This window comes from Pelodiscus sinensis, chromosome 10, assembly GCF_052426305.1.
Source record: "Pelodiscus sinensis isolate ZL-2025 chromosome 10, ASM5242630v1, whole genome shotgun sequence".
Lineage (NCBI taxonomy): Eukaryota > Metazoa > Chordata > Testudines > Trionychidae > Pelodiscus > Pelodiscus sinensis.
The window spans coordinates 17,120,498-17,147,862 of NC_143061.1; the positions used below are offsets into that span (position 1 = coordinate 17,120,498).

The 27,365-nt window shown below is 45.6% G+C and overlaps 1 protein-coding gene across 2 annotated transcripts in view; it reads left to right on the top strand.

Moving 5' to 3' along the window:
• Positions 1-27,365, top strand: part of SLC7A14 (solute carrier family 7 member 14) — a 95,874-nt gene that overhangs the window by 15,562 nt on the left and 52,947 nt on the right. The window contains exon 2 of one of the 2 annotated variants that reach the window (XM_075937935.2): positions 13,712-14,184. In XM_075937935.2, coding sequence (XP_075794050.1) covers positions 13,884-14,184 — 301 coding nt within the window. In that variant the 5' untranslated portion in view covers positions 13,712-13,883. Of the gene's footprint in view, positions 1-13,607; positions 14,185-27,365 lie in introns of those variants that run through there. The other variant, XM_089780764.1, reaches the window with a different exon arrangement.

Consider the following 27,365-nt stretch of genomic DNA (forward strand, 5'->3'; position numbering starts at 1 on the left):
CACCCAACCCTGCCAAAACAGGCTTTATACTAGTAAAACAAATCTGTCCTGTTTAATTACAATGGTTCACACATTAATAAACTTATGCGAATTATGTCAAATGAAGCAGCTCTCATGATTAGCCTCAAGTAAACTATAATGGTTTTCATTTGAAAATGAGGAGAAAAAAGGATCTACAGAGAAAACAAAGAGCAGCAAAATAATTATAAAGCCTTCATGATGCATATTATTAAAGGAAATGCAATTATTTTAAAAATGAACTCTATCATGTCTAAGTAATTATTTCTTATTATTCAAATGATTGGATCAGTGCTACCAAATGGCAGCCTGGCCACCATGGCATACTGAGATTTGTTACATAAAATTAGCACTCATCAAGACAATATTAATTAAAAGTATAACCTGTAATTGACAAACAGCAAGAGGCCCACACTTCTAAACACACAGAACAGTAGCTACTCATCTCTTATTAATGCTAATGGTGATTTTGCCATTAAAATCATACCCACATTTAATTGAAAACAGACTACTTTGAAGATGCTTCAAATGAGAAAATATTACATTTTTTTTCTACTGTCTGAGCAGTACAGGGTACAAAATCTCTAATGCCCCAAATAGAGCTGGCAGGTTCAAAGCTATCCTTTGATACTAGTGCCTCCAATTTTGGGTGACTCATGTGCCTTAAAGAGACTTGATTTTCAGAGTTGAGCATTTAGAGACCAATTTTTAGAGGAAATCAATGGTATTTAGGTGCCTAAATACCTTTAAAAATCTTGCCCTTAGCACTTTCTGGGCACAAAACTTGAGGTACAGAAATCACTAGCTCTTTTGAAAATCTTGACCAGTTTATTTAATTGTCATTCTTTTCATAACCCCAACCCAGATATCCCTTGTGTGGCCCAGAAAGTGGAAGTCTGTATTAGACATAGTATTGAGAGGCTCCTGGACCTGCTGCTACCAGAGTGGCAGGATATTAAAAAGCTTATGGCTATGGCCCCTGCCAAAGTAGCACCATGAGTGGGAGCTATTTAAATAGGATCCAGCTGCCTGAGCTATCACCTGAAAATTTGGCAGCACAGGCAGCAGGATATAAATAGAAAGTGGCCAAATGTAGCGTGGGAGCCAGATCAAAGTGTTAGGCAGACCAGATCCAGCCCCTGGGCCGCATTTTGCCCAGCCCTGCTCTATGGTGTCCAGTCCCTCTCACTGGACCACACAGAAATTCTTAACTTGACTGCTTCCAAAGAGACAATGTGCATACCAGCCTGTTAGGTTAGGTCAGGGATTGGCAACCTTTGGCTCTCTGCCCATCAGGGTAACCTGCTGGCAGGCATGAGACACTTTGTTTACATTGAGCAACCTCAGTCACGACCCCCCACAGTTCCCAGTGGCCATGGTTTGCCTTTCCCAGCCAGTGGGAGCTGTAGGGGGCAGTGTCTTCAGACTCTCCAAGTAAGCAAATGGTCCCGCAACTGGCCGGTGATAGGCTGAGAGTCAAAGGTTGCTGATCCTTCGGTTAGCTGCAGACTCAGACTTCACTTCAACCAAACAGCCCCAGTCTTCTCTTTAAGCTGTGTGCTTGTGCAGCCATTCAAGAGAGATTCAGATACGGCCCAGTTAATTTGCAGAGCTCCCACAGCTAAGTTTTGTTTCACCTGCCTCAGTGCACATAAAAATATTCTGCACATGGATGGGGAAAAATCTGTCCATGAATGGAAAAGATTAGAGGAAACATTGACCAGAACGGACACTATTTATAATAAAACTAAAAATTAATTTATTAAGGTCACAACTCCTTCCCAGACTCTGTACCCCTTCCTACACTTCTCCCCACCAGGCTAGAACCCTCTCCTGCACCCCTCCAGACCCTACACCTCAAGCCCCTGCCCTAGATCAAAACCCACTCCTTCACTCAAACTCCCTCTCAGACCCCACACCCTCTCCCCAGTTCCCTACCCTGAATTCCCTTCTGCACCCAACCTCTGTTGTTGCAGAGCCCACACCTCCTCCATAGAAAAGTGCAGCCCTTGACCGCTTACCTAAATTTTGGAGTGGCTTCCCCATCAAAAATTAGTGACCACCCCTGTTCTATGGTAAACTCTCACTGACCCCATAGACAAAATCTGCAGACTCTAGGGGTCTGTGGACCACAGTTTGAAAACCACTGCCTTCATTTAACAGAAAGGTTTATAATGGAAACAATGACACAACTTTTATTATTGTATCACAGCTAGGCACTGACATAGTACAAAACAAACATATTAAACCCCAAATCAAATTACATCTCAAAGCTGAGTAAGAAGGGAAAAAATTTACTTGATGAGCATCTTCCCAGAAGCATTCCACCGTATCTACAGTGGCTCATAACTGCAGTCTGGCTCACTTAATTCTCTTGTAGGCAAACCGAATTGTATTACTGACGTCATTATTCCCCTGCTTTAGGTGATGTATTAAAATCAATAAATTCTATTCATTCAAACCAGCCTACATAACAACTACCAGGCTAATAATTAATAAAGAGAGGAGAGAAGCCTCGCTGGTGCATTTCTTCCTCTCTGTTTCTCTTGTCTTTCATCTCAGGTCTTAGCTGTGCTAATTCAGCTAACAGTTGGTAGTCCATTCACAGTCTGGCTTACCATGTCAAGCTTGAATTTTAAAGACGCAGCACTACATTACTTGTGCAGTCAATGGTCCAAAAGAAAAATAAAAGACCACCAGAGAAGGGACATCTATGAGAACAAATCATTGTTCTCCAGGGAAAAATAAAGCCAGCATTAATATTTATATTATGGTAGCACCCAAAATGTGCTAGGCACCTGGACAAGCAGATAGGCACTACAATGTTAAAGGAAAGTCCTTGTCCCAAAGAGCTTACAACAGTGGTCCCCAACATGGTGCCCGCGGGACCATTTGTGTGCGCCCGCAAGTGCTCAGGGCTGCCCTGGCCCTGGGCATGTCGTGCATGCATCGTGCCGGAGCCGGCCCGGGCGCATGGTAAGTGCCAGCCCCGGGAGCACCGCGAATTGGCCGCTCGTGCCCTGGGCGCACGGCGCTTGGAGGGCGAGGGGGGGCGCCAGCCCCAGGCACACGGCACTTAGGAGGAGCGCTGGCCCGGGTGCGCGGCACTGGGGGGGGTGCCGGCCCCGGGTGCGCGGCGCTTGGGGGGGGCGCCGGCCCCGGGCACGTGGCGCTTGCAGGGGAGGGCCCCGGCCCCGGGAGCACAGCGCTTGCGGGGGGGCCCCCCGCCCCCGAGAACGCAGCTATGGGGGGGGCCGCCCGCCCCCGGGCGTGCATGTGTCCCCGCCCTCTGGCGCCCGGCAGGCGAACGGCCACGCCCCCTGGCGCCTGGCAGCCTCTAAAGGTTGGGGACCACTGGCTTACAAGCTAAACAAAGGGTGGCATAAAGTGTTGCAACAGAGTGATCGGGGTAATAATATCTCTCAGTAGTTCCATTTTTGCAATTCTGCCAGGTGCAAAGGGGCTGTCCATAAATTATATAACACATTTTTGGTGTTTTTCAAGACGCATTCTGTTGCCAAATTTAAGAAATAAAGGACCCACCCACCTGAATGCATTATGTAATTTATGGACAGTCCCTAGCCAGTGTCAACTCCCAGCTAGGCCCAGGGAGAAAGTATGAGATGAACTTTTTGTTATTTTAGTGTTAATCTCTTTTAATAAAATTAGGATCCAGGAAAGAGAGAAGTTTGAATTCAATAGACTATGTAGACAGTGTCTGAGAGCAGGTGGAGAAAAGCATCAGCCTTGCTCCTTTAGTCCTAAGGCAGGCAAAACTCCCATTGGCAGGAGGGGGAGCTTTCCCGGTGTCAGGATGTCAGGGGCACACCCAGAATTTATGATTACAGACTCCAGCTAACTCCATTTGCTGTGTTCTGATGTGCCTCATTTCAAGACTAGTGATTTAGAAGCTACTGGGGACCATTGTGCTGCCTTAGTGTCTTAGCTGGACCATCTGCTTCATCCAAATGCAATCAGCTGCTGCTGCTATCACCAGTGATCAAAATAGCCCAAAGATACTGACCTGGCTTTTTGTGCAAATTCTTCACAACTGCCTTCCTGAATTTTTGAGACTAGTTTTGCAAACCTCCGCACATGGCAAAGTGGCATTTGTTCTGATTTGGTTGAATTTGTTTAAAATAACACATTCTGATGCTAGGTAGTCTGAGGACTACAGGTAATATTTTGCTAGAGCTGTCTCTTTATAAAGTACTCATTGTGTTTGGAGTGATTATCTCACTATAGTGAGGTATAATTGGGATTTTTATCATTACTATTGTAATAACATGATGGTGCAAAACCAGAGGGAATCCAGCCTGGTTTATTTTAAGGAGAACCCCTGATCAGTTCTCTGCGAGGATTAATGGGGGAATTACAGGGGGATTTTTCATTTTTAGTTTATGATCAGTGGGTTTCTTTTTGTTGCTTTGTTTTTCACTTAAAAAACAACACAAAATGTCCTCCTAACACCCTTCTACTTCAGCACGTGTTTTGACTGGAACCAATAGGCATCAGTAACCAGACAATCAAATAACCTTGTCTGTACTAAGAGGGGAAGTCCTGTTAGTCTGTAACTTTAAAAACAACTCGTAGTCCTGTGGCACCTTAGAGACTAATACAAATATATAGAATTATGTGCTTTTGTGGATAAAACCCACTTCATCAGATGAATTGGAGTAGAAATAACAGAAATCAAGATTATATATATATATATATATATATATATATATATATATATATATATATATATATATATATATATATATAAAAAATAGCAGAAGTACTACCTGTAGTTATTGTAGGACCCATTTTAATGAGGCTAATTAAGTGGGCTGGATGTGTCCCATTCATAGCTTTTATGTGAAAATGCAGATGTTAAAGTCAGGAGAAATTAGCTTTGTAATGAGGCAGCCAGTTAATATGTAAATGAATTCCAATTCTGCAGACTCTCTCTGTCATTGGTTAGTGTAGCCATTCTTCAAACAAAGGAAGAATTTCAGCTTCTGGCATGATCCTTAAAAGCATCTTATCTGGTGTGACAAGTGTGAGGCTGCAGGTTTTGGTGGCTTCTCCACATCTCAGCTTTCTGAATGTAGGGGAATCCCACACCATGCTGTAATAAAAGGTCCCCTGCAGGGATGGCTGCTGCCTCTGATCTCTGGCACTACAGTTCCTTTCAGCAAACTGCTACCATTGGTTCATCCCCTTGATGCTGGGCAACATGAGCTGCCAAAGGGACCCAATGGGCGATTCTATAGCCACCACCTAATTTTCACACACAGACACAGGAGGTCTTGAAGGGATGATGCTTCAGAAAGAGTAGCCTCCCCTGGAACACCCTGTACTCCTTCATCCTATCATCTGAACTGTCAGGAACTCTGTCTGCACAGAGGGGTGATGACATGTGAAATCAGCACCCCCCTTCTGATAATATCAAAAAGGTTTAAGACAGTGAATGAGGGTGTCAATGAGGCTTGCATTATGAATAATTCAGCAAACGTATCCACATTAAAGAAGATTTGTGCCTGTAAATACCTAGTCCGATAGCACTGATTTGATTGCTGTTTTAGTCAATTTCCCCTAACGAAGATGAGTGTTGCAGTACAAACACCACTTGCTAATAAGCGTGAGGTTTAGCAGTAAATGTTAGCTCGTAAAAAAGCAGTCTGGAAAAATTGACTCAGACTGGTTGGCAATGCAGACATTCTGTTTACTGGCACATGGCACGACGATCCAGTTAGAAGTCACTGGATGAAAGTTTGCTTTTTGCTACAAGTTATTGGTGTTGACACTGAAAGAAGCTCTTCTGAGCTTTTATAATGAAAAGAGAGGATGATATCCAGGAGTAAAATCCCTGATTATCTTTCCTATTGGCTTTGGATGAAGAGACGTCTCTTAAAGCCTACTGTTTTATATGCCCAATATGCTGATCTGCCTTATTTGGAAGTAAAGGCTTCTGCCAATCCGAAATGATCAAAGCATAACGCAGAGCAAAGCAAACCTTCCCAGACTATCTTTTGCTTTTGTGTACATCAGCCTATAAGAAATTAGTGGAGGCGAGCAAAAATGAGCTATTTGTCTCTACTTCATATAGTGTTTCTATGCTTTCCAGTGGGACAAAGGGAAGCTTCTTGAGTTTTCAAAAAAACAATGTACTGATATAGTTTAATTAAAGTGCTTATCTGAAATGCTTCCAGGTATTTCAATATCATAATTGCAGTTATCAAAAGTTAGTGCATTGCAGCACTTTTTTGAAATGTAATGAATTATAATAAATCTGATACTGTTTAGAACTTCATGGCTGACACTTAGGACATGTCTACACTACATGGACGCTACCATGGTCAATCTTCTGGGGTTCGATTTAGAGGGTGAAGTATAGATCCACTAGCTTGAACTCAAAGTGTGCCCCCATCGGCACTGGTACTCCTGCTCCTCACAAGGCATAAGGGAAGCCAATGGGAACATTAGCTCCCATTGGCCTCCTGCTGTATAGACGGCGTAGAAACACAATGTAAGATATGTCGACTCCAGCTATGTGATTTACGTAGCTGGAATTGCATATCTTACTTTGACCTTTCTGTGTAATGTAGACTAGGCCTTAGAGATAGCAAGGAGAGAACTCAGGAGAATTTCCATTAGCTGAGATCCCTATGGGACCTACGAATCACAGTGGAGAAGTTCTGAATCCACCCAAGGGAAGCCGAAATGGACACACAGAAACAACATAGATACACTATACAGTTAATTACAGTGTCTTTGTATATTATATCAGATGAATATAATTTTCAGGACTTTTATTATTTTAACAACATACAACACTCCACTTACAAGAGCATTGCAAAATTAGTATAAATGAATTTCTTTGTAACTCTCGTTGACATAATTTCATTATGAAAGGGCCTAAAGAACTCTATATTCACTAATAGCCCCTTAAAAGACTCAGCCAGGAAAGGACCTGTCCCTTACCTTAGGAGCATACTTACTGTGTCCCTATGGTCATTCCCAAACACCCATTTCCAATATAATGTGTTCAGGCTGGATAGAATCACAGACCCCATCCCAGAAAGGATATAGTGTCAGGCAGCCAAGACTTACCAATGCCAGCATTTTGTGTCTGTTACAAAGGTGGAGACTTGCACCTTGGAATGAAGAACAGCCTATCTAGCTGCACCTCACAGCTGAGGGGCTTTGGCTGCCCAAAGAGTTACACTCTAACACTCAGAGATATTAAGATCAGAGGGGAACATTATATCAGCTGACTTTCTCTACTACCGGCAACACAATTTAACCCAGTTATTTCTGCATTTAGCCCTATAACTTGTGTTTGACTAAAGTATTTCCTCCAGAAAGACATCTAGTCTTGATCTGAAGGGATGAAGAAACCACCACTTCCCTTGGTACTTTGTGCCAACGGTTAATCACCCTCACTCTTATTTCTGGTTTGAATTTATCTGGTTTTCACTTCCAGCCATTGACTCTATTTTATGCCTTTCTCTGCTGAAATCTTCTCCCTGTGAAGGTCCTATATACTGTGATCAAGTCACCCCCTTCATCCTCTTTTTGATAATAAGTTAACCAGATTCATCTTTCTCACTGTATGGCATTTTTTTCCAGCCCTCAGATCTTTTTGTAATTCTTCCCTGTATCCTCTCCAATTTTTATTTAAGTCATTGTGCAATCCTTTGCTCATAGTGTATCCCAGTAAGTTCTGTGACCCAGAACCAGTCTCTTGTGTATTTGACCTTCAGGTAATGATGGGACTGTAGGCAAGTGTAAATCCTCTACTCCTACATTTCTCAGGGGTTTCATTCATCCAGAGACAGACAGACAGACAGAGAGAGTGACAGATCATCCCCTAGGAGTAAGATTCTGCCATCCTTACTCATGTTGAATAGCACCATCCTTTGAAATCAATAAACTATTCAGGGAACAAGTTGCCACTCAACATGAGTAGGAGTTGCACAAACTGACTCTCAGGTTCGATCCTAATTTCCTCAGTGTTTTCAGGGTAGGGACTTGGTTCAGATCCAAAATTGTAGTTCAGGCCCGACAGTTCTTTCCCAATCTGTAACTGAATATCCCAATAGCCTCTTTGCTCTCATACTATATTCTATGCTAGCACAGGAAATGGAGCCAAGGTAATGATGAATTAGTAAGACTCTTTGGGGTTGAGAGAGGAAAGAATTTTAAGGAAAACTTATGTAAAGTCGTGTTGTATGCCATTACTGATATGATGGCTATGTTCAGTGACAAATAGTGATCCCGGAGTTCCATTCCAAGTATCCTATTATATTTATATTGTACCTATTTCTCCATATTTTAACTTTGTGTTTTTCTTTATCATGAATTATTGGTTATTAATACGTCTTATCCATGACTACATATTCACTTGTCCTTTTATATATGAACATTTTAACTTATTAATAAATACTTAACTCTTTGGATTTTTTTTTAACTGGACATGACTGCAGACTGGCTGTAAAGAGTAACCAGGAAAGGGCAGGTAGTCTCTGCATGTGATGAAGGAGAAAAACTTAACTTGAGCTGGAGGTAGTGCTTTTTTATTTTAAAAATTCATTGACTTTATAGAAGTCTGCACAGATGGATTGGCCCTGCTGCAGCAGCTCCCACCAAATGTCATGGCACAGATGCACATCCTCCTCCAGTCTCCGGTCCTGATGGTCCATGGGATGCTGCAGGGCTTGCATTGCAGCAATATACTCCCTTTGGAGGTCCTCATGGGCTCTCCGGCACTGGCAGGTCACACAGGATTAGGTGGATGACACGGAAGGTGGCGACCACTCCCCTCTTACAGCTGCTCCAGCTGTGGAGAACAAAGAGAAGGGCAGTCATCCCCGGGGATAACGTGCATGAAGCCTAGCCCTCATCTCTGAGCTGAGACAGAAAGTCTCGGGTCAGATGAAGGCAATGTGCGTCAAGCAAGGCCACCTGTGGCCTAGACAGTGGGCTCTTTCCTGCAGGGGCACAAATGTCCCACAGGGGTGCCTTACTGGCACGTCGCATGCTCCTCAGGCTGAGAAAGTTGAGCAAGAAGCATGCAGCAGCCCCTCACCGCCCGCCACCTCCACCCATGTGTGTCTATGGAAACTAATGCCACTCACCTGATGGGCCTTCCCCGGCATCAGACGATGCCTGGGAGACATCCAAGGCAAGAATGACCTCCTGGCTTGCAGGCATCATCACACTGCTGGCCTCATCTGGCTCCTCCTCCTCCCCATCTCTGCCCTCCAGGAGGGCGACGACAGGGTTTTCCAGCCCTGAATCCACTACCGGGATGGAGGGAGGAACTGACCCACCCCCTAGGATGCAGTAGAGCTCATTATAGAAGGGCAGGTCTGGGGTGCCACCCTGGAGTGGGAGCTGTGCTCCCTGGCCTTGGCATAGGCCTGCTTGAGCTCTTTCACCTTCATGCCACCTGTTCCTGGGTACAGATGTAATCCTTGGTGCCAGGCTCTCAGCCATCCAGCCACATTCCTGTATTTGGTGAGGAGATCCTGGAGGTTTGCCTCCTTGCCCTAGATCCCAATGAGGTCCAGTATCTCCACACCAAACCAGGAAGGGACGCGCCTCTTTCATCCCCTGGCAGTGTCCTGGGAGCTGGCTGCCTGCTCAGCTGCAGCCAAAGATAGTTGTGCAGGTTGCTGCTTTGTGGCTCAGGTCCGTCAGGGCCTGCCGTATGCTTCAAGCCCTTTCCCCTGAGCCTGCAGGGGAAAGGGTACTATATAGTTTTGCTGAGTGTGGACAGAGAGGCCAGCAGGGCCCCTGTGGGAAGGGCTAGAGGCCAATTATTTCAAAATAACTCCAGCTGCCCTGTCTACACACGCCCTATTCCAAAACGCTCAGAATAGGTGTTATTCCTCGGGAAGTGAGAGTTACAGACTCTGGAATAAGCTGCCCGTTATTTCAAAATTATTTCAAAACAATAGGCTTGCTGTATAGACGCTCGTGTAGTTATTTTGAAATAATGCTGCTGTGTACATATGCCCTCAGAGAAGATGTGGAGGTTCTTGGCACTTGCAGGGTCAAACCGAGGGGTAACAAGGAAGAATAATAATATGCCTGATTCTCAGCTGGAGGAAATCAGTTTAGCGCCAATGAAGTCAGTTGAGCCATGCTTAGTTATACCAGCTGAAGATCTGTCCCATCATTTCCAGTTGAAAGGGAAGAGGGAATTTGGACACAATGTAATTGCCTAGCCTGGAATCTGGCTCTCCTCAGGGCCAGAGCCTTAATTTTAACTCCCATTCAAAAGACTCACATTTCCTCAAAGGTGAGAATGGTGCTTTTTTAAACAGAATTTTTTATTTAGGTTGTGAAGAGTTCTTTATAGGACACTATTGCTTAGAGTAGAGGCGTACCACGAGGCGTACAGATAGTTCGGAATAACTACGTAGTTCGAACTATCTAGCCCGTGCCACGTGTAGCCGCACGACACGGGGTTCACACTAGCCGGCTTTTAAAAATGGCGGAGTCGGCTTTATGCTAATGAAGCCCGGGAAATTCAAATCCCGGGCTTCATTAGCAAGTGCGGTATGCATACTTTACCCCGCTAGTTCGAACTAGCGGGGTAGTGTAGACATACCCAGAGAGAGTTATGGAAAAGAGCTTTAAACTGTGACCTGAGACTTGGGAAATAAAAGCCTGACTCATGAGTTTTGAGCACCCATGGTTAGTAACACTGAAATCATTTTGCTCTTTGCTTACTATCACAGATTGGACATAAGAATTCATCTAATTAATTTCACTTGTGTTTATTCATGGTTTTATTTTTAAATTCTCATGCGTGTGTGATGCTGCAATCTCTGGGTTACAAGCATTGCCAGGAAAACACTATACCATTTAAAAATAAGCTTTCTAAGAAGAGGTTTCTAACAATGATGGAAACAAGTATTCAGTTTTCTAAAAATCTGTTTTTACAAAACCTGAATTTTGGAACTAAACTGATTCAACGACATCCACTTTAAATATTTCTTTTAAGGCTCACTAAGGATCCTGCAGCAGGCAAATCTGAATGAGCTGACCATGCCTGGACAGAGGTCCAACCTCTAAGAACAGTTCTTTATTTAATTTAAGGGAAACAAAATCATGTTCTATCTATCAGTGGAGTACCTAGGACAGGGACAATGGGAGGGGAGCAGCTCTCAGGTGGGCAGGCCATGATGGGGGCAAGGGAGTGGGATGGAAGATCCTGGGGGGCAGGTAGGGTTGCCAGGTGTCTGGTATTCACCCGGACAGTTCAGTTTTTGGGCTCTCTGCCTGGTAAAAAAAATTCAGAAAATACCGGACACGTGCAATGTCCTGTATTTTCTGGTTTTCCGTCTGGGCGCCCGACAGAAGCCTGGCGGGGCAGGGAGAGTGGCTGGGAGCCTCTGGTTGCATGTGACATAGGAGTGATGCCTTGGGGAGGAGGAGAAGCCCTGTCCGTGCTCCTGAGCGCTGTTCAAGCACGTTGTGGAGCCGTAGCCAGACTCGCTCGTTCTTCACCGGGACCGTGCATGTGACGGGCAGTGCCCTGGGATCTGCATGTGCCCGGGTCAGTCCTGCTTCCCCGCCGGCTGAACCTCTCACCACCCCATTCCCCCTCTGGCCAGCTCCACTCCCCCCAACCAGCCCTGCTCCCCCCGACTCCCTCCCGGCCAGCCCTTCCTCCTGCCAGCTGGTTCTCCTCCTCCCGATCTCCCCCAGCCAGCCCCACTCCCCCCGACCCCCCCCCCTATCTCCCCTGGCCAGCCCGGCTGCCCCCCCCCCCCACCAGCACTGCTTCCCATCCCCCCCCCCCCCCCCCGGCCAGCCCCGCTCCCCTCCTGGCTGGTCCCTCTTGCCTCTTTCCCCCCAATCAAGTGTGTCTGGTATTTTTTCTGAAGCTACCTGGTAACTCTAGGTGCAGGAAGGAACAGGTGCAGGAGGGATCCAGTGCCTTGGGGAGGAGATGGGATGGATACGGAGCCCGGGGAGAGGGGCCGGAAGAGGAGGGGATGCATAAGAGATCCTGAGTCCTGGCAAGAGGGGACAGGAAGAATGAGGGCCCTGTCTTCTCCCAACCTCCCATGCTGCTCAGCAGGCAGCCTACCATATCACTCTCATGCCTGCACTGTACTCTAGTCTCCCAATTTCCAGTCCCAGGGCTTGTCCTGCCCAGACCTTTCTCCATGAGGCGCACCCCATGGAACTAGTGCTCGGGCCAGAGACCAGGACAGCAGCATGCAGTGCTGGCAGGAGAACATGCAGCCAGGTTGTTGATTTGGTGGGGGGGGGGGGGGGGGGGCTCTGGTCCCGATTTGGGTGGGCACAGATGCAAAGTGGATGGGGCCCACCTACAGTTACACCCCTGCTGTCCATTGAAGACCCAGGCACATATTACTAAGCGCCAGCCAGTCGTATATCAGTATAAACTATGGCGTAGGTGATCCGCTCCTCCTGCCCTCTCCAGTCTTACAGGACCATGTGCACGCGATATTGAATCACACCCCATGAGAGGACAGCACCACACTGTGCAGATTCATCACTGATTAATCCTCTTCACCCCCTGCTGAATGATGAACCAAATCAATGGCCAGCTACAAATTCTCAGTTATCACTTGGCTCCGTGCTGTGGCTGCTAGGAATTTCCACAGTGGCTACACAGATGAAACACCCGCTCCAAAAGTACAGGCTCCTAACTCTTAAGCTAAGAGAGACTCTCCATTAGCTGTTAGCAGAACCAGATCTAGGAAACACAGCTGAGCAGTTCTTTTTCCATCCACTGAAAGGCAGAGGCTGCACAAATCTATTCCCAGGCAGTGAATGTATTACAGTTGCACTTAAAGGTACCAAATGAGATCAAGGCCCCATTGCTTCAGGTGCTTTAGAAAGAGCATACAATCTGAATAGATAGGGCAAATAAAGGGGGTACTATGATCCCCATTTTACCATTAGAGAAACCAAGACAGAGGCATTAAGGGTGGATTTTGTAGAAATGCTCAGTGTCAGTTTAACTCTGTTCCCATTAAAGTCATTTGTAAAACTCCCAGGGTATGTCTACACTACCCTCCTAGTTCGAACTAGGAGGGTAATGTAGGCATACCGCACTTGCAAATGAAGCCCGGGATTTGAATTTCCCGGGCTTCATTTGCATAAGCAGGGAGCCGCCATTTTTAAAACCCCGCTGGTTCGAACCCCGTGCAGCGCGGCTACACGGGGCTCGAACTAGGTAGTTTGGACTAGGCTTCCTATTCCGAACTACCGGTACACCTCGTTCCAACCAACCAGGAAGCCTAGTCCGAACTACCTAGTTCGAGCCCCGTGTAGCCGCGCTGCATGGGGTTCGAACCAGCGGGGTTTTAAAAATGGCGGCTCCCCGCTTATGCAAATGAAGCCCGGGAAATTCAAATCCCGGGCTTCATTTGCAAGTGCGGTATGCCTACATTACCCCGCTAGTTCGAACTAGCGGGGTAGTGTAGACATACCCCCATTGAGTTTCATGGGAGCACAATTAGGCCAACCCCAAGCACTTCTGAAATGACCCCCTCTAAATGACTTTCCCCAGGTCAGAGGAAATCTACAGCACAAGCTTCCAATTGAATCATGACTTCTTGCATGCCAATTTGACACCTAGAGAAGATTGGTCCTATCATTTTTCTGTGAGTTCCCCATAACTTTTGTGTGAGTGTGTGTTTCTTCTCTTTTCCAGACCCAAAAAGTGAACTAAAAGCTTCATATGCAAGAATGTGGTTTCAAGTTGCGGTACACCTGCGCTGAAAAGGGCGGTTTGTAGTCGAAGTTGATGCTGCTGAAGTTTGTTGTTCAACCCTGTTGAAGTCTCCTGTTTTTGCTGACGCTTGTCTGAATATCCCACCATTACAATGAGCTTTTTTTCCTATCTGGACCCCAGGAGGATCCAGTGGGGTGCCACCTGGTACGCCATGCACTCCAGGATCCTACGCACCAAACCTGTGGAGTCAATGCTAGAAGGGACAGGCAGCACCACCTCTCATGGGACCAAGCTGGCCCAGGTGCTCACTACAATGGATCTGGTTTCACTCGGAGTTGGAAGCTGTGTTGGCACTGGCATGTATGTAGTGTCTGGGCTGGTTGCTAAGGAGATGGCTGGGCCTGGGGTCATTGTTTCCTTCATTATTGCAGCAGTTGCCTCTATTTTGTCAGGTGAGTCATACAGATCAATTGTAAGAGATAAAAATAAATGATAGGTTTTACTTAGGATGTTATCCTGCAGCCCTTACTCCTGAATGCATCGAGGATGCAATTGCATCAAGAGACAAAGACGCAGATTGTCAGAATTAATGCAGACCAAAAAAACAACAAAACAAACAAACTAAAAAAGTGCCATGCACTTTTGTCTGTGCAGTTACTATGATTCAAGAACAAGTTCCGTCAAACCAACCTGATAGCTTTCATAAAATAACAAGCCTTGTGAATGGGGGAAGCAGTAGATGTGCTATATCATGACTTTAGTAAGGCTTTGAATACTGCCTTGCATGACCCTCTCAAACAAACTAGGAGTATACCACTTGGATGGAACTACTGTAAGGTGGGTGCAGAACTGGGTGGAAAACCATTCCCAGAGAGTAGTTATCAGCGGTTCACAGTCATGCTGGAAGAGCATAATGAGTAGGGCCCTGCAGGGATCAGTTCTGGGTCTGGTTCTGTTCAATATTTTCAACAATAATTTACATAATGGCATAAAGAGTACACTTATAAAGTTTGTGGGTTATACCAAGCTTGGAGAGATAGCAAATTGTTTGGGGGCTGGGATTAAAATTCAAAATAATCTGGACAAATTGGAGAAAGAGTCTGAAGTAAATAGGATAAAATTCAGTAAGGACAAATGCAAAGTACTCCACTTAGAAAGGAATAATCAATTACACTCAAAATGAGAAATGACTACCTAGGAAGGAGTACAGCAGAAAGGAATCTGGAGTTCATAGTGGACCAAAAAAAAAAAGCAGCAAACATAATTCTGGAGTGTATAAACAGGAGTGTTATAAATAAGACACCAGATGTATTCTTCCACTCTGATCCAGATTGATTAGGTCTCATCTGGAGTATTGGCCCTGTTCTGGATGGTACATTTTAGGAAAGATGAGGACAAATTGGAGAAAGTCCAAAGAAGAACAACAAAATAATTAAAATTCCAGAAAACACGATCAATGATGGAAGAATGAAAAAACTGGGTTTGTTTAGTCTGTAATGTCTGAGGATAGGACAAGCAGCAATCGGCTTAAATTGTAGCAAGGGTGGTTTAAATTGCACATTAGAAAAAACTTCCTGTCAGGGTAGTTAGGCACTGGAAAAAGTTGCCTTAGGGAGGTTGTGGAATCTCCATCATTGGAGATTTTAAAGAACAGATTAGACAAGCACCTGTCGTGAATGGTCTAGCTAATACTTAGCTCTGCCATGAGTGCAGGGGACTGGACTAGATGACCTCTCAAGGCCCCTTCCAGTCCTATGGTTTTATGATTCTGGGCCCATCTTGGCGACTGAACAATCCTATGGTTGTTTGGTGCATGTCTGCATGTCCATTTACCTCAGATATGCATGCAAATTAGGTAAGAAGCTCTGAAAATGACCCAAAATCTCCATTGTCTCACCCTGTATGTGGCAAGATCAATGAGAAAATAACAAAGACTTGCCATTGTGGTTAGACTTTTTCTGTCATAAACAGATTTTCCAACTGAAGGTATTTGGAACAGACTCAAAAGCTAATGGAATTGTTAGGAGGAGATAAAGCCTCCCCTCTAATCTCTAGGTTTCTGGGGTGTATCCTGAATAAAATGATAGTGAGCAAACTTAAGGTATGTCTACACTACAGAGAAGATCCAAGCTGCCACTTTCAATCTTCTAGGGTTCGAATTAGCGGGTCTCGTGAAGACATGCTAATTCAAACTGAGAGAGGCCCTCCGGTCGATGCTGGTAGTCCTGCTTCCATGAGGAGTAAGGCAAGTCGAAGGGAGAGTGTTCTCCCTTCAACTCCCTGCTGTGTGGATGGCGCCAAAAGTCGAGTTAAGGTACTTGGATTTCAGTTACACAATTAACATAGCTGAAATTTCTTATCTTAATTCGACCTTATCCCATAGTGTAGACATACCCATAGTTCTCTTTTGGCACATTGCTGGTTGCCAGTATAAAGTAAATTTGAAGTCCTCAGCTACTCCATTTAAATGGCCAGCTGGAATTTTACATGTCACAATTCATAAACCAGGCAGAGATTAATGACAAAGCAGTAACGTAAGCCCGTCATAAGTCATTTGAACACTTCTAAAAAGGGCTGGATATCTTCAAGGAGAAAGAGAAGTGAATGAATCCAGACAAGTATATGGATTAATCTGTGCTTTCCATGTGATCTCATTATTTTTGGCATTTGTCCTTTACAGTTCAGTGGCAGTGAACAGACCAGATGTTCTAACATGAGAAGTCTCTGCACTATGTAGCAGAATATTATATTGATGGGTTTGCTTTTATATGGGTGTTCAGTTTTTTTAAAAAAAAGGCAAGAAATGGCAAAGGCTTTACTGCTACTGTCATTAAAGTGATCTTACTCAGCTTTTAAAACTAAAGCCTTAGAAAATATAATGGTAGCTTTATTCTCTTCTGCTGCAGCTCTACTTTCAGCTAAATTTTGCTCCTCCTTATAAGACTGCAGCTCCGACTGAAGGCCACAGATGTTACAGCAAGAACTTCACCCTAAGACAGTGGTTCCCAAATGGTCTGCGGACATCTGGTGGTCCATGACAGTACTGTAGTGTAGGGGGTTCATGGAAAGCTTAAGAGTAAGGATTGGGCCCACTACGGGACTGGGACTTTCTACCAGGCGATTCTCACCTGGAGCTCACTGTTTGCGACCATCCATTGTCCTGCCACCAGCTGTGCTGGCATTTATGCTCCAGCACTCTGCCCCCTCCCAGTCCCACGGTGGTCCCATCCTTATCTTTCTTTTCCTTTTTTTTTTTCTCTCCCAAAGCTCCATGCCGGCCAAGGGCAGAGCGCCAGGACAGGAGCTGCCTTTGGCCATGAGAGCCCCCCTCAGTGTCTTCTCTGTGGATGGGCATAGAACAGGGCGGGCAGGAGCTGAGGAAGCAGCGCAGGCCAAGGGATGTCCCCTTGACTCAGAATGGGGAAAGGCAGAGACTGGGAGCAGACAGGCTCCAAGCCTGCAGATGCTCCACGTAGATAAAAAGTCCCAGCATGCCAGTGGTTTGCCCTGCTCGGCTGGGAAGTGCTGAGGACTCTGCTGGGACATATGTTTGCTTGCAATGTCTGCATTTGTTTGCATGCAGCACAGAGCCTTTCAGCTCCCGTTTGGCTGTGAACAGCGAACAGCAGCCAATGGGAGCTGAGATGCTCCATGCCCTGCATTCTGCATGTCCCTCATCCCATGCTGAAGCTGACAAGCTGCAACTGCCTCTGGAGTCGGTATACATGGGTCAGTCACTTTTTACCATTTTTTCTCTTTTTTGGAGCAATCTTGTTACAGGCAGTCCCCGAGTTATGCGGATCCGACTTATGTCGGATCCGCAGTTATGAACGGGGTTTGCTGCCCATCTCCCTGGTCTGCTGAGACGGGGAGCAAAGCCTCTGAGGATGCCGGCAGTGGGACAGCCGCAGCGCGTCTGGGCTGCCCGCTGCCTGCATGCTCCCCGGCTTTGCTCCACGTCTCCCTGGTCTGCTCCACAGCCGGGGAGCACGTGGGCAGCGGACAACCCAGACGCGCCACAGCTGTCCCGCTGCCGGCGTCCTCAGAGGCTTTGCTCCCCGTCTCCCTGGTCTGCTGGTCTCCAGTAGACCAGAGAGATGGGGAGCAAAGCCGCGGAGGTCCCGGGTGGCGGGACCGCGGTGCGTCTCGGTCTGCCGCCCATATCTCCCTGGTCTGCTGGGGGGGGGGCGCAGCTAGTACCCCCCCTCCCCCCGCAGCAGACCAGGCTTTTCTCCGGACGCCTATGGTAGAGCAGCTGGGGCGCTGCCGGTTGGTCCCTCAGCGCCGCTCTGGGCACTACTAGACCAACCCGGCAGCACCCCAGCTGCTCTGCTCTAGGCGTCCCCAAGTCAGCCGCTGCTGAAACTGACCAGCGCTGACTACAGGAAGCCCGAGGCAGAGTTGCTTTGCCCCGGGCTTCCTGGAATCAGCCGCTGATCACTTTCAGCAGCAGCTGACTTGGGGACGCCTGGGGTTCTTAAGTTGAATCTCTATGTAAGTCGGAACTGGCGTCCAGATTCAGCCGCTGCTGAATCTGATCAGAGGCTGATTCCAGGAAGCCTGGGGCAGAGCAGCTCTGCCTCGGGCTTCCTGTAGTCAGCGCTGGTCAGTTTCAGCAGCGGCTGAATCTGGACGCCAGTTCCGACTTACATACAGATTCAACTTAAGAACAAACCTACAGTCCCTATCTTGTACGTAACCCGGGGACTGCCTGTACATGAATATGTCACCCCACTCTAACCGTTCAAAAGTTATTAGAGTGGCAGGAAGGGTTTAGTTGGGCTGCTAGCAAAAATGGATCAGTGGATCCAACACAACTGTATTCAATAAAAATATATAGCACTTCAAAGTTGTTACATTTCAATGTGGACACCCTATATTATCTCTCAATATTACTATATTTGTTTAGAGAACATGAACTATTATACATTTCAAATGATTATCAAGTAATAGAATGTTTGAAAACAGCTATATTGTTTGGGAGGATCCGTAAAATTGTAATAGATTGAAAAGAGGTCCATACGCTCAGAAAGTTTGGGAACCACTGTTGTAAGGCATTCCTGGAACCATGATAGAGGAATAACAGACTTGGGTTCTGATTTCTTAACATTAGGGTGACAGAACAGAACATGGTTCTGCTTAAAATCTACAGTTACATTTACTGCTGATTTACACCAGTGTAAATGACACCAAAATTTCAGGCCTCTACATGACTCATATACCTCCATATCTAGCTCTAGACAAGGGCTCACAGCTGTGAATCCTGATTACAGATAATCACCTCCATGTGGCCCAGATTTAGATGCTCAACTCCTTTTCAGGAGTGGGCTTTGGTTGTACCCTGCTCTTCAGTATTTCTTTGGGGAAACCTAAGCTAATCATTCTCTGCATGCTGACTTTGAGAGTCTCTTTTTAAAGGTACACAGTCTGCATGTCTAACTTGGGGTTATGAATACCAGCAAGCATTGGGCACATAAAAACTAGTCATTGCAACACGAAGCCCCCCGTGTGAATCTAACTATAGCATAGAATCATAGAACCATAGAACTGGAAGAGACCTCAGAAGGTCATCAAGTCCAGCCCCCTGCTCTAGGCAGGACCAATTCCAGCTAAATCAACCTAGCCAGGGCTTTGTCAAGCCGAGACTTAAACACCTCTAGGGATGGAGACTCCACTACTTCCCTAGGTAACCCATTCCAGTGCTTCATCACCCTCCTAGTGAAATAGTTTTTCCTAATATCCAACCTAGACCTCTCCCACCACAACTTGAGACCATTGCTCCTTGTTCTGCCATCTGTCACTAAAAGCAGGGAACAATCACACATGCTTAGCAGATGCAATTCCATCTTGCAGAGGAGAGTGGTATGGACATACATGCAAGCACACACGCCAACCTAAAATAATAGCCATTGAATTGAACTCCTACCTTCCTTGGAAATGTACCATTGGTTTTCGGTATTAAACTGTGTGCATGGATTTTAATGCTTGTGAAGGATGTTGGCTAAGCAGTCCTCAAGACAGGACAAACATATAGATGCTTCCAGCCATATCCCCCATCACTGTGTCTGACAATGTCTCTCAAATGCCCTCTTTCCTCAGTTTTCATACTTCATCCATCCCTTGGCCTCAGTGCTGAGACTACTAACAAGTATGGCTTGTAGGAAACATATTTTCAAATGCCCTATATGCGTCCTTGAAGCTACATTTTGAAAAGCTCAGCTGAACACTTTCCAAAGTGACCCTTTGTGACCCTTTGCAGTGGAGATATCTCATGTGTGTGAAATCTGTCCAGTAGAAAATGCACTGAAATCAGCCATCTCATTTCACATATACTATCAATGCAGATTTATTTTCTGTCAGCAGAGAAGGAGATGACGGAAAGTTGCCAGACACTAATGGGAATTAAAACAACCTTTCCAGTCAAGTGCAGTGTTTTCTGGAAGTTGCCATTTCCTCTTCCTCTAACAGGGAAAGCTGAGACATCAAAAAAAAAAAAAAAAAAAAAAAAAAAAAAGTGGGATCCCAGAACAAATGTAGACTACACATAATTAAATACAGGGTTTTTGCTTGGAAGATCTAAATGTTTATCTGAGATCAAGAAAAGACTCAGATTTCCCCAACCACAATAGAACAACAAGTTCAACTGCCTATTTTTCTCAGAGAGAGCAGCTAGCATTTGGTATATTTATTATTTCCCGATGTCCAAATCTTCTCTTTCTTCAGACTTTTTTCAATTATGCTGCCTTAGCCACAGAGAACTTAAGAGCCCCGCGAGTTTGAAATAAGTCTATTTGGAGAGTAAAAGCATGCTTGCTTCAAAGTGGGTTTTCTGCCCTAGGTACAAGAGTGCAGTGTCTTGCAACTTTCTGTGGGATTGTGTCATAACCTTAATATTACTTGTGTGTAGTCTGCCATATTTACCATTCTTTTTGAGTTGCTTTTGTAGCCCTAGGAAAACATTTACCTAAGAATAAGAATATATTTTGATAGTCTCTTCAGCCATTTCCTTCTTTGATTGTTGACAGTTCTGTTATTTATAACAGGAACACAATCTTGGAAAGTAAAACTGCACCAGAGTTAAGGATCCAGAAAGGGCTGTACATGTAGCTGGTTATTTTTTTTCAGTTTTCACTTAACAGTGCTTTAAACACATAGGCTACATCTAGACTGGCCACATAAGACGGAATAGGCATGCAAAGCAGGTAAGTCGGAATAGGGAAATCCGTGGGGGATTTAAATATCCCCCGCGGGATTTAAATAAACATGGCCGCCACTTTTTTTCCGGCTTGGGGAAAAGCCGAAAAAGAGCGTCTAAACTGGTGCGATCCTCCGGAATAAAGCCCTTTTCCGGAGGATCTCTTATTCCTACTGGCTGGGCGGGCAGGCAGGCTGAGTGGCAGGCTGGGAAACGTTTTAAGCTCTGCAAGCCCTTAGTTCTGCAGGCAGGCAGGCTGGTTTGGCTGCTGGCTGGTAAGTCTCTTGGCTAGAGCCTGCCTCTGGCACCCCAGTTCCTCCCTTTCCCAACACTCTGCCCCCCTTCTTGCATCCATACCCCTCTCAGATCTGGCACCCCAATCTCCTGCCCCAGATCACAATCCCCTCCTGCCCTAGTCATATCCCAAACCCCTGTACTCCAGTCCCCTTCCCTAGGTCACAACCACCTCCTTCACCCAAACTTCCTCCTAGACTCCATTCTCCCTCCTGCACCCCAATCACTTACCCCAAGCTTCCTTCTGCATCCAATTTCCATTCCATTAATATCTCTACCATTAATATCATGGAAGAGTGCATCCCTTGACCACTTTCCAAAATCTTGGAATGACTCCCGTCAAAAATTATTGCCCACCCCTCATTTTAAACACTGTTGCCTTTCCTGCATCATCATCCATTTTGTTATTTCAATCTAATACAAGGCCTATACCTTTGTTAGGATTTCTCTTCTTCCTAACATAGTTAAGGTTTCTTCCTGACTTTAGCTATGCAAACTAGGGATGTTAGATATCGGTTAATTGAATAGTCTATTAACCTCATGAATTTTTACCAGGTAGTCAACTGTTCTATAGTCCCCGAGCAGCCCCTCTCTGGGGGGAGGAGTCTGAGCTCACGGACCCAGCATGAGCTGGAACTGAGTAGGCTGCCTGCCCACCTGGCTCCTAATACACTTTAAATACAGAGCCACATCAGGGTAGGTCCAGGACCCAGTGCAAGTCAGGACTAAGCTAGGCTGCTGGCCACCCTGCTAAATAATTTACTAGCAAGGGATGGGGGGGAAATGTGTGTAGTCTCTAGCATTAACCTATAAACTTTTGCTTTTTACATCTCTAATGCTAACCATAGATTGGCCCTTCCCGCGCCCCGGTTTCTTTAGCTTCCCTTAACAACTTTCTGCACTTAACTTAAAATTTATATAAATTGCTACTTATTTCACCCTTTGTTGGGTCTTTAAATTGCCTTCTGTGATTTTAGAATTGTGAGTTTTTGACTATTTAACATTTAAAAAAATTATTTTTAAAAGAGCTGACAGGGTTTTTTTCATGTTTTCTGTGGAAATTTTTCTCCACTTTGAGAAGTTAGCCTTTTTTGAAGCATCAAATATATTACTGTTGGAACTGTCCTCTCTTTGCCCTTATTGAATGTAAGGCAGGTGTGATCACTATTCCCTAAGCAGCCACTAACTTCCAATCCACTGATTAATTCTTCTTTGACCATCATAAGACCTAAAACGATTACTTCATGTTGGGTATAAAACGTTTTGTGTTAGAAAATCATAGAATCATAGAATACTAGGACTGGAAGGGACCTCGAGAGGTCATCAAGTCCAGTCCCCTGCCCTCATGGCAGGACCAAATACTGTCTCGACCATCCCTGATAGACATTTATCTAACCTACTCTTAAATATCTCCAGAGATGGAGATTCCACAACCTCCATGGGCAATTTATTCCAGTGTTTGACTACCCTGACAGTTAGGAACTTTTTCCTAATGTCCAACCTAAACCTCCCTTGCTGCTGTTTAAGCCCATTGCTTTTTGTTCTATCCTCAGAGGCCAAGATGAACAAGTTTTCTCCCTCCTCCTTATGACACCCTTTTAGATACCTGAAAATTGCTATCCTGTTCCCTCTCAGTCTTCTCTTTTCTAAACTAAACAAACCCAATTCTTTCAGTCCTTCCTCATAGGTCATGTTCTCTAGACCTTTAATCATTCTCGTTGCTCTTCTCTGGACCCTCTCCGATTTCATAGAATCATAGAATAATAGGACTGGAAGGGACTTCGAGAGGTCATCGAGTCCAGCCCCCCGCCCTCAAGGCAGGACCAAGCTCCGTCTACACCATCCCTGACAGATGTCTATCTAACCTGTTCTTAAATATCTCCAGAGAGGGAGATTCCACCACCTCCCTTGGCAATTTATTCCAATATTTGACCACCCTGACAGTTAGGAATTTTTTCCTAATGTCCAATCTAAACCTCCCCTGCTGCACTTTAAGCCCATTACTCCTTGTCCTGTCCTCAGAAACCAAGAGGAACAAGAGATTTCTCCACCTCTTTCTTGAAATGCGGTGCCGAGAACTGAACAAAATACTCCAATTGAGGCCTAACCAGTGCAGAGCAGAGTGGAATCATTATCTATAATTTTTTTAGACACTAACATTTTTCCTGGGGGCTGTAGAAGGCCTCCAGCATGTGTCTCCTAAATGGAAGCTCTCCATCTCCCATAGCAACTTTTCTTTCCACACCTCATGGTCAGATGTCTAAGGAGTAACTGATTCTGCTCTCTGGCTTGATTAGGTAATTTGTAGCAGACTGCCATCACTGCTTTTCCTGACCTTGGTTAGTCAGTACATTGATCCAAATGCATTCAAGATCCTGCACTTTTGAGTTATCAGAAACTTTCTAACAGGCACTATAATGTAGAGTGCTTCCCCCCCCCCCACCCCGACACCCCCCCCCCCACACACACTTGTTAATCTATCCTTCCTGGACTGGTTACAACCAATGATTTTAACATTTCAGTCATGCAAATACTCCCACCAGGTTTCAGTAATGGTAGTGTAGGGCTGGCAACAGACTTCACTGTGCCCAGAGCAATATGAGGGGGGTGGTTCCAGGACCTCATAAGAGATAGAGCCTCAGGCAAAAGGGATGGGGCTAGAGGCAGCCAGTCCTCAGCATAGTGTCATGCCAACCCCATCCAGATCTCAGTGCCACCCAAACTGGAGCTCCTGCCAGTGGTTTAAAGGTCCTGGGACACCAGCCGCCCCCGCTGCTGCCGTGGTTGCAGTGAGGGCAGGATCATTTAAATTGCCAGCACCCTACGGCAGCTGCCCTCTTTGCTCCCTCCCTCACTGCCATCAACGACCATGCTATCCACTCTTCTTGCTTGGTACCAAGTCTCCTAGCAGTGGAAAATGAGCAACTGATACTTCTTTCCATATTCCATCACATTTGTCTGCAACATGCTAAGTTTGAACTGCATTTGTCTTTTTGGCACCCTCCTCTTCTATTTTTAGTTTAATACCCATCTGGCTGCTCCTGCTAGTCTCCCTCTGAGAAGATTACCCACCCCTTACCTGCAAAGTGCAAAATTAAAAAAAAAAACCTCTCTCCCCCATTGGAAGGACCCTAACACTCCACAAAACCAAAACCTTCAACTTCACACCAATTGAGCCAATGGTTCATCTCCAGTATTATCCACCTTTCCTCTCTCTTGCTCATGGGACTGGAAGGATCTCGGAGAATATCTCATGGACTTTCCTCATCTTTAGCTCCCTTCCAAAGTCCCTGGAGTCTTCCATAATCAGGATAGTTGCACTTGATGCAAAGTCATTGGGTCAGGTCCAAAATGGGAAAATGGCAGAATCTCGTCTTTTTATCAGATACAAGGGATTTGGTTGAGGAGTATCTGTAGTTTAAAAAAAAGGGGGGGGGGGCTGGCTTGGTTTTGAACCCACTCCCATTTAGCAGAAGTCCTGGAATTCGTGGGTGACTCAGATGAATCATAGCCGTATTTTACCCTTATGTAGCAGCATTATCCAGAGACCTCAAGGACATCACAAACATGTTGTATGCAATTGAAGTGGCTCAGTTGGCTCAGCAATGAACAAGGCTTCTCTCTGCAGGCTTGTGAGTGTGTTTGTTTCCAAGGGAAGCTAAATGGCTTCCTATGACTAGCAGTAACCTAAGTTACAATCCAATCCTAGAATCATAGGGTGTGTCTAGACCACAGGGTTTTGTCGACAAAAGTAGACTTTTGTCAACAAAACTATACCTGCATCTCCACTGCCTCTGAGTTCTGTTGACATAACGTTGACAGAACTCAGCAGTTTTGTCGACAGCTGTAAACCTCATTCTATGAGGAATAATGCCTTTTGTCGACAGAGTTCTGTCGACAGAAGGCGTTATTGCATCTACACTGTCCTTTGTGTCCACACTGTTATGTCAACAAAGCAGCTTGCTTTGTCGACAGAACTGGATGTAGTCTAGATGCTCTTCTGTCGACAAAAGCCTGTAGTCTAGATGTACCCATAGAATCATAGAACTGGAAGAGACCTCAGAAGGTCATCAAGTCCAGCCCCCTGCTCTAAGCAGGACCAATCCCAACTAAATCAACCTAGCCAGGGATTTGTCAAGCTGAGACTTAAACACCTCTAGGGATGGAGACTCCACTACTTCCCTAGGTAACCCATCCAGTACTTCATCACTCTCTTGTGGCAACAAGTGCATGTTCTCCCTTACTAAAATAAATTGCATCCATGCAAGGCCATTTTTCACCCATGCACTAGGCATTCATACTGGAGCAGGTGCACTAATGCAACAATCCCTATTGTAGACAAGCCTTCAGTTTGCAAAGCCTAGAGCAAACGGTTCAACCTTTTGTTTATACCAGTCAATGGAGTGTTCTTTTGTAAGTACATTAGAAATAAATGCATTAACATCACCTGTGTTACTATGAATTTAAGGCCGAGAGACAGAGCAGAAATTGGTTCTAATGTTGCTAAGAAACCAGAACTCAAGTCTGTTTTTCCCCTCGGATGGTTCCAAGAACACCTTACATTATAGAGTGATACTCTGCTCTTGTTCCACTGGTCTAGCTCCTATGGACTTGAGTGGAGAGCATAAAGGGAATAGAATTTAGCTCAGAGTGTAATTGCACTGGAAGAGAATAATCTGATGCTTTAAGGCAGGGTGGGGAAACTTTTTTGGGTCAGGGGCTGCTGACCCACAGAAAAAATCAGTTGTGAGAAATTTAAAAACTGACATGGCCTCTGACTGAGAAGGAGAAAGACACTTCCCACATTCCCCTCACACACCAGAGCCTGGGGAGGGGGGACCCAGGCAAGTAGATAGTGTGCTTCAGCCCTGCAGGGGTACAGCGGAGGGACTATAACACCAGTGCGGGCTCCCCCCGCCCAATGCTGGGAGGAGTTCCGAGCTTTAGGTGCTGGATCCAAGCAAGCCGGGGACCGCCGCCAGCTTGCAGGCCTTCGGTTCCCCACCCCTGCTTTAAGGGCTTAGTTTTTAAGAAGCAGAGTGAGTTCATTTTATTGTGTCTGAAGTCACTGTGTCATATTAAAGTCCTCCCTATTATGCAGTTTTTTACCCAATACCCCCATAAAACCAAGCCCATCATAAACTGTATAATGCAGACTTCTTTTAACAGTCACTGTTGTTTCAACGTACAGCTGGGTTCTCTGCTGGGTTTAGAAGTAGGAAAGAGTTCTAAACCTCCTGAGTGCAGGTAAAGCTTGATACAGCTTACTAGAGCCAGTTATCCACATGACTTGCCTTGTTGTTAATATGCCTAGCAATACCCGTCCTGTCTTTGCAGGATGGAGATCTCTCTTCTATGCATGTCTTCAGGGTCAGCCTTAGGGGAAATGGTGCCTTTGGCGAACTTGCATTTTGGTGCCCCTGTCTTCCCTACACCGGGCTTGGTGCTCCCCTTCCCCCCTGCCCCCCCTCCCGTTTCCCTTGGAAGCTGCTTAGTCTCTTGCTCCTCTGAGTACAGGGATATTGTCTCTCCCCCTTGCAAAGGGAGTTGTCACAGTCCTTCTTAGCCAAGCCCTTTCTTTATGAACTACATGGGGAATGGATTATTTAGATTAAATATTTTCCCCAAGATCTGACACACAAAAGGCAGGCTGCTGATTTTCAATGGCATCAGATTGTGAAATGAAACAGTGGGTGAAAAACCTGGGTGAGTCACTCGCCTTTCAGTGGGTTCTTCCTCCACAGTTTGAGCTGCTCTGCAGAAGCCCCGGCAGCTCCCTTGCAGCAGCAGCACCTGCCCCTTACGCCTGGTGCTTCTCCTGCAGCTTATGGCAAGCTACCTGCTGTCAGATGGGGGCTGCATCTTGCCTGCACCCATGACCCTCCTGCAGCCCTCTGGCTGCTCCTGACTCACCCGGGGGGGCATTTCAGATTGTGGTGGGGCTGAGGGAGGCAACTTTAACTGTGATTCCAGAGGATACTTAGGCACCCGAAATCTCTAGGGAGGAGTGTGGGGGTTTTTTTGTTTTAAACTTAGACATTAGCTGCTGATTTTACAGTACACAGAAATCCTGAAATATTTCCATCAGTAATAATTAAATTATTTACAGATAGGGAAAGCAAGAAAAATGCTGTTTGAGAACTT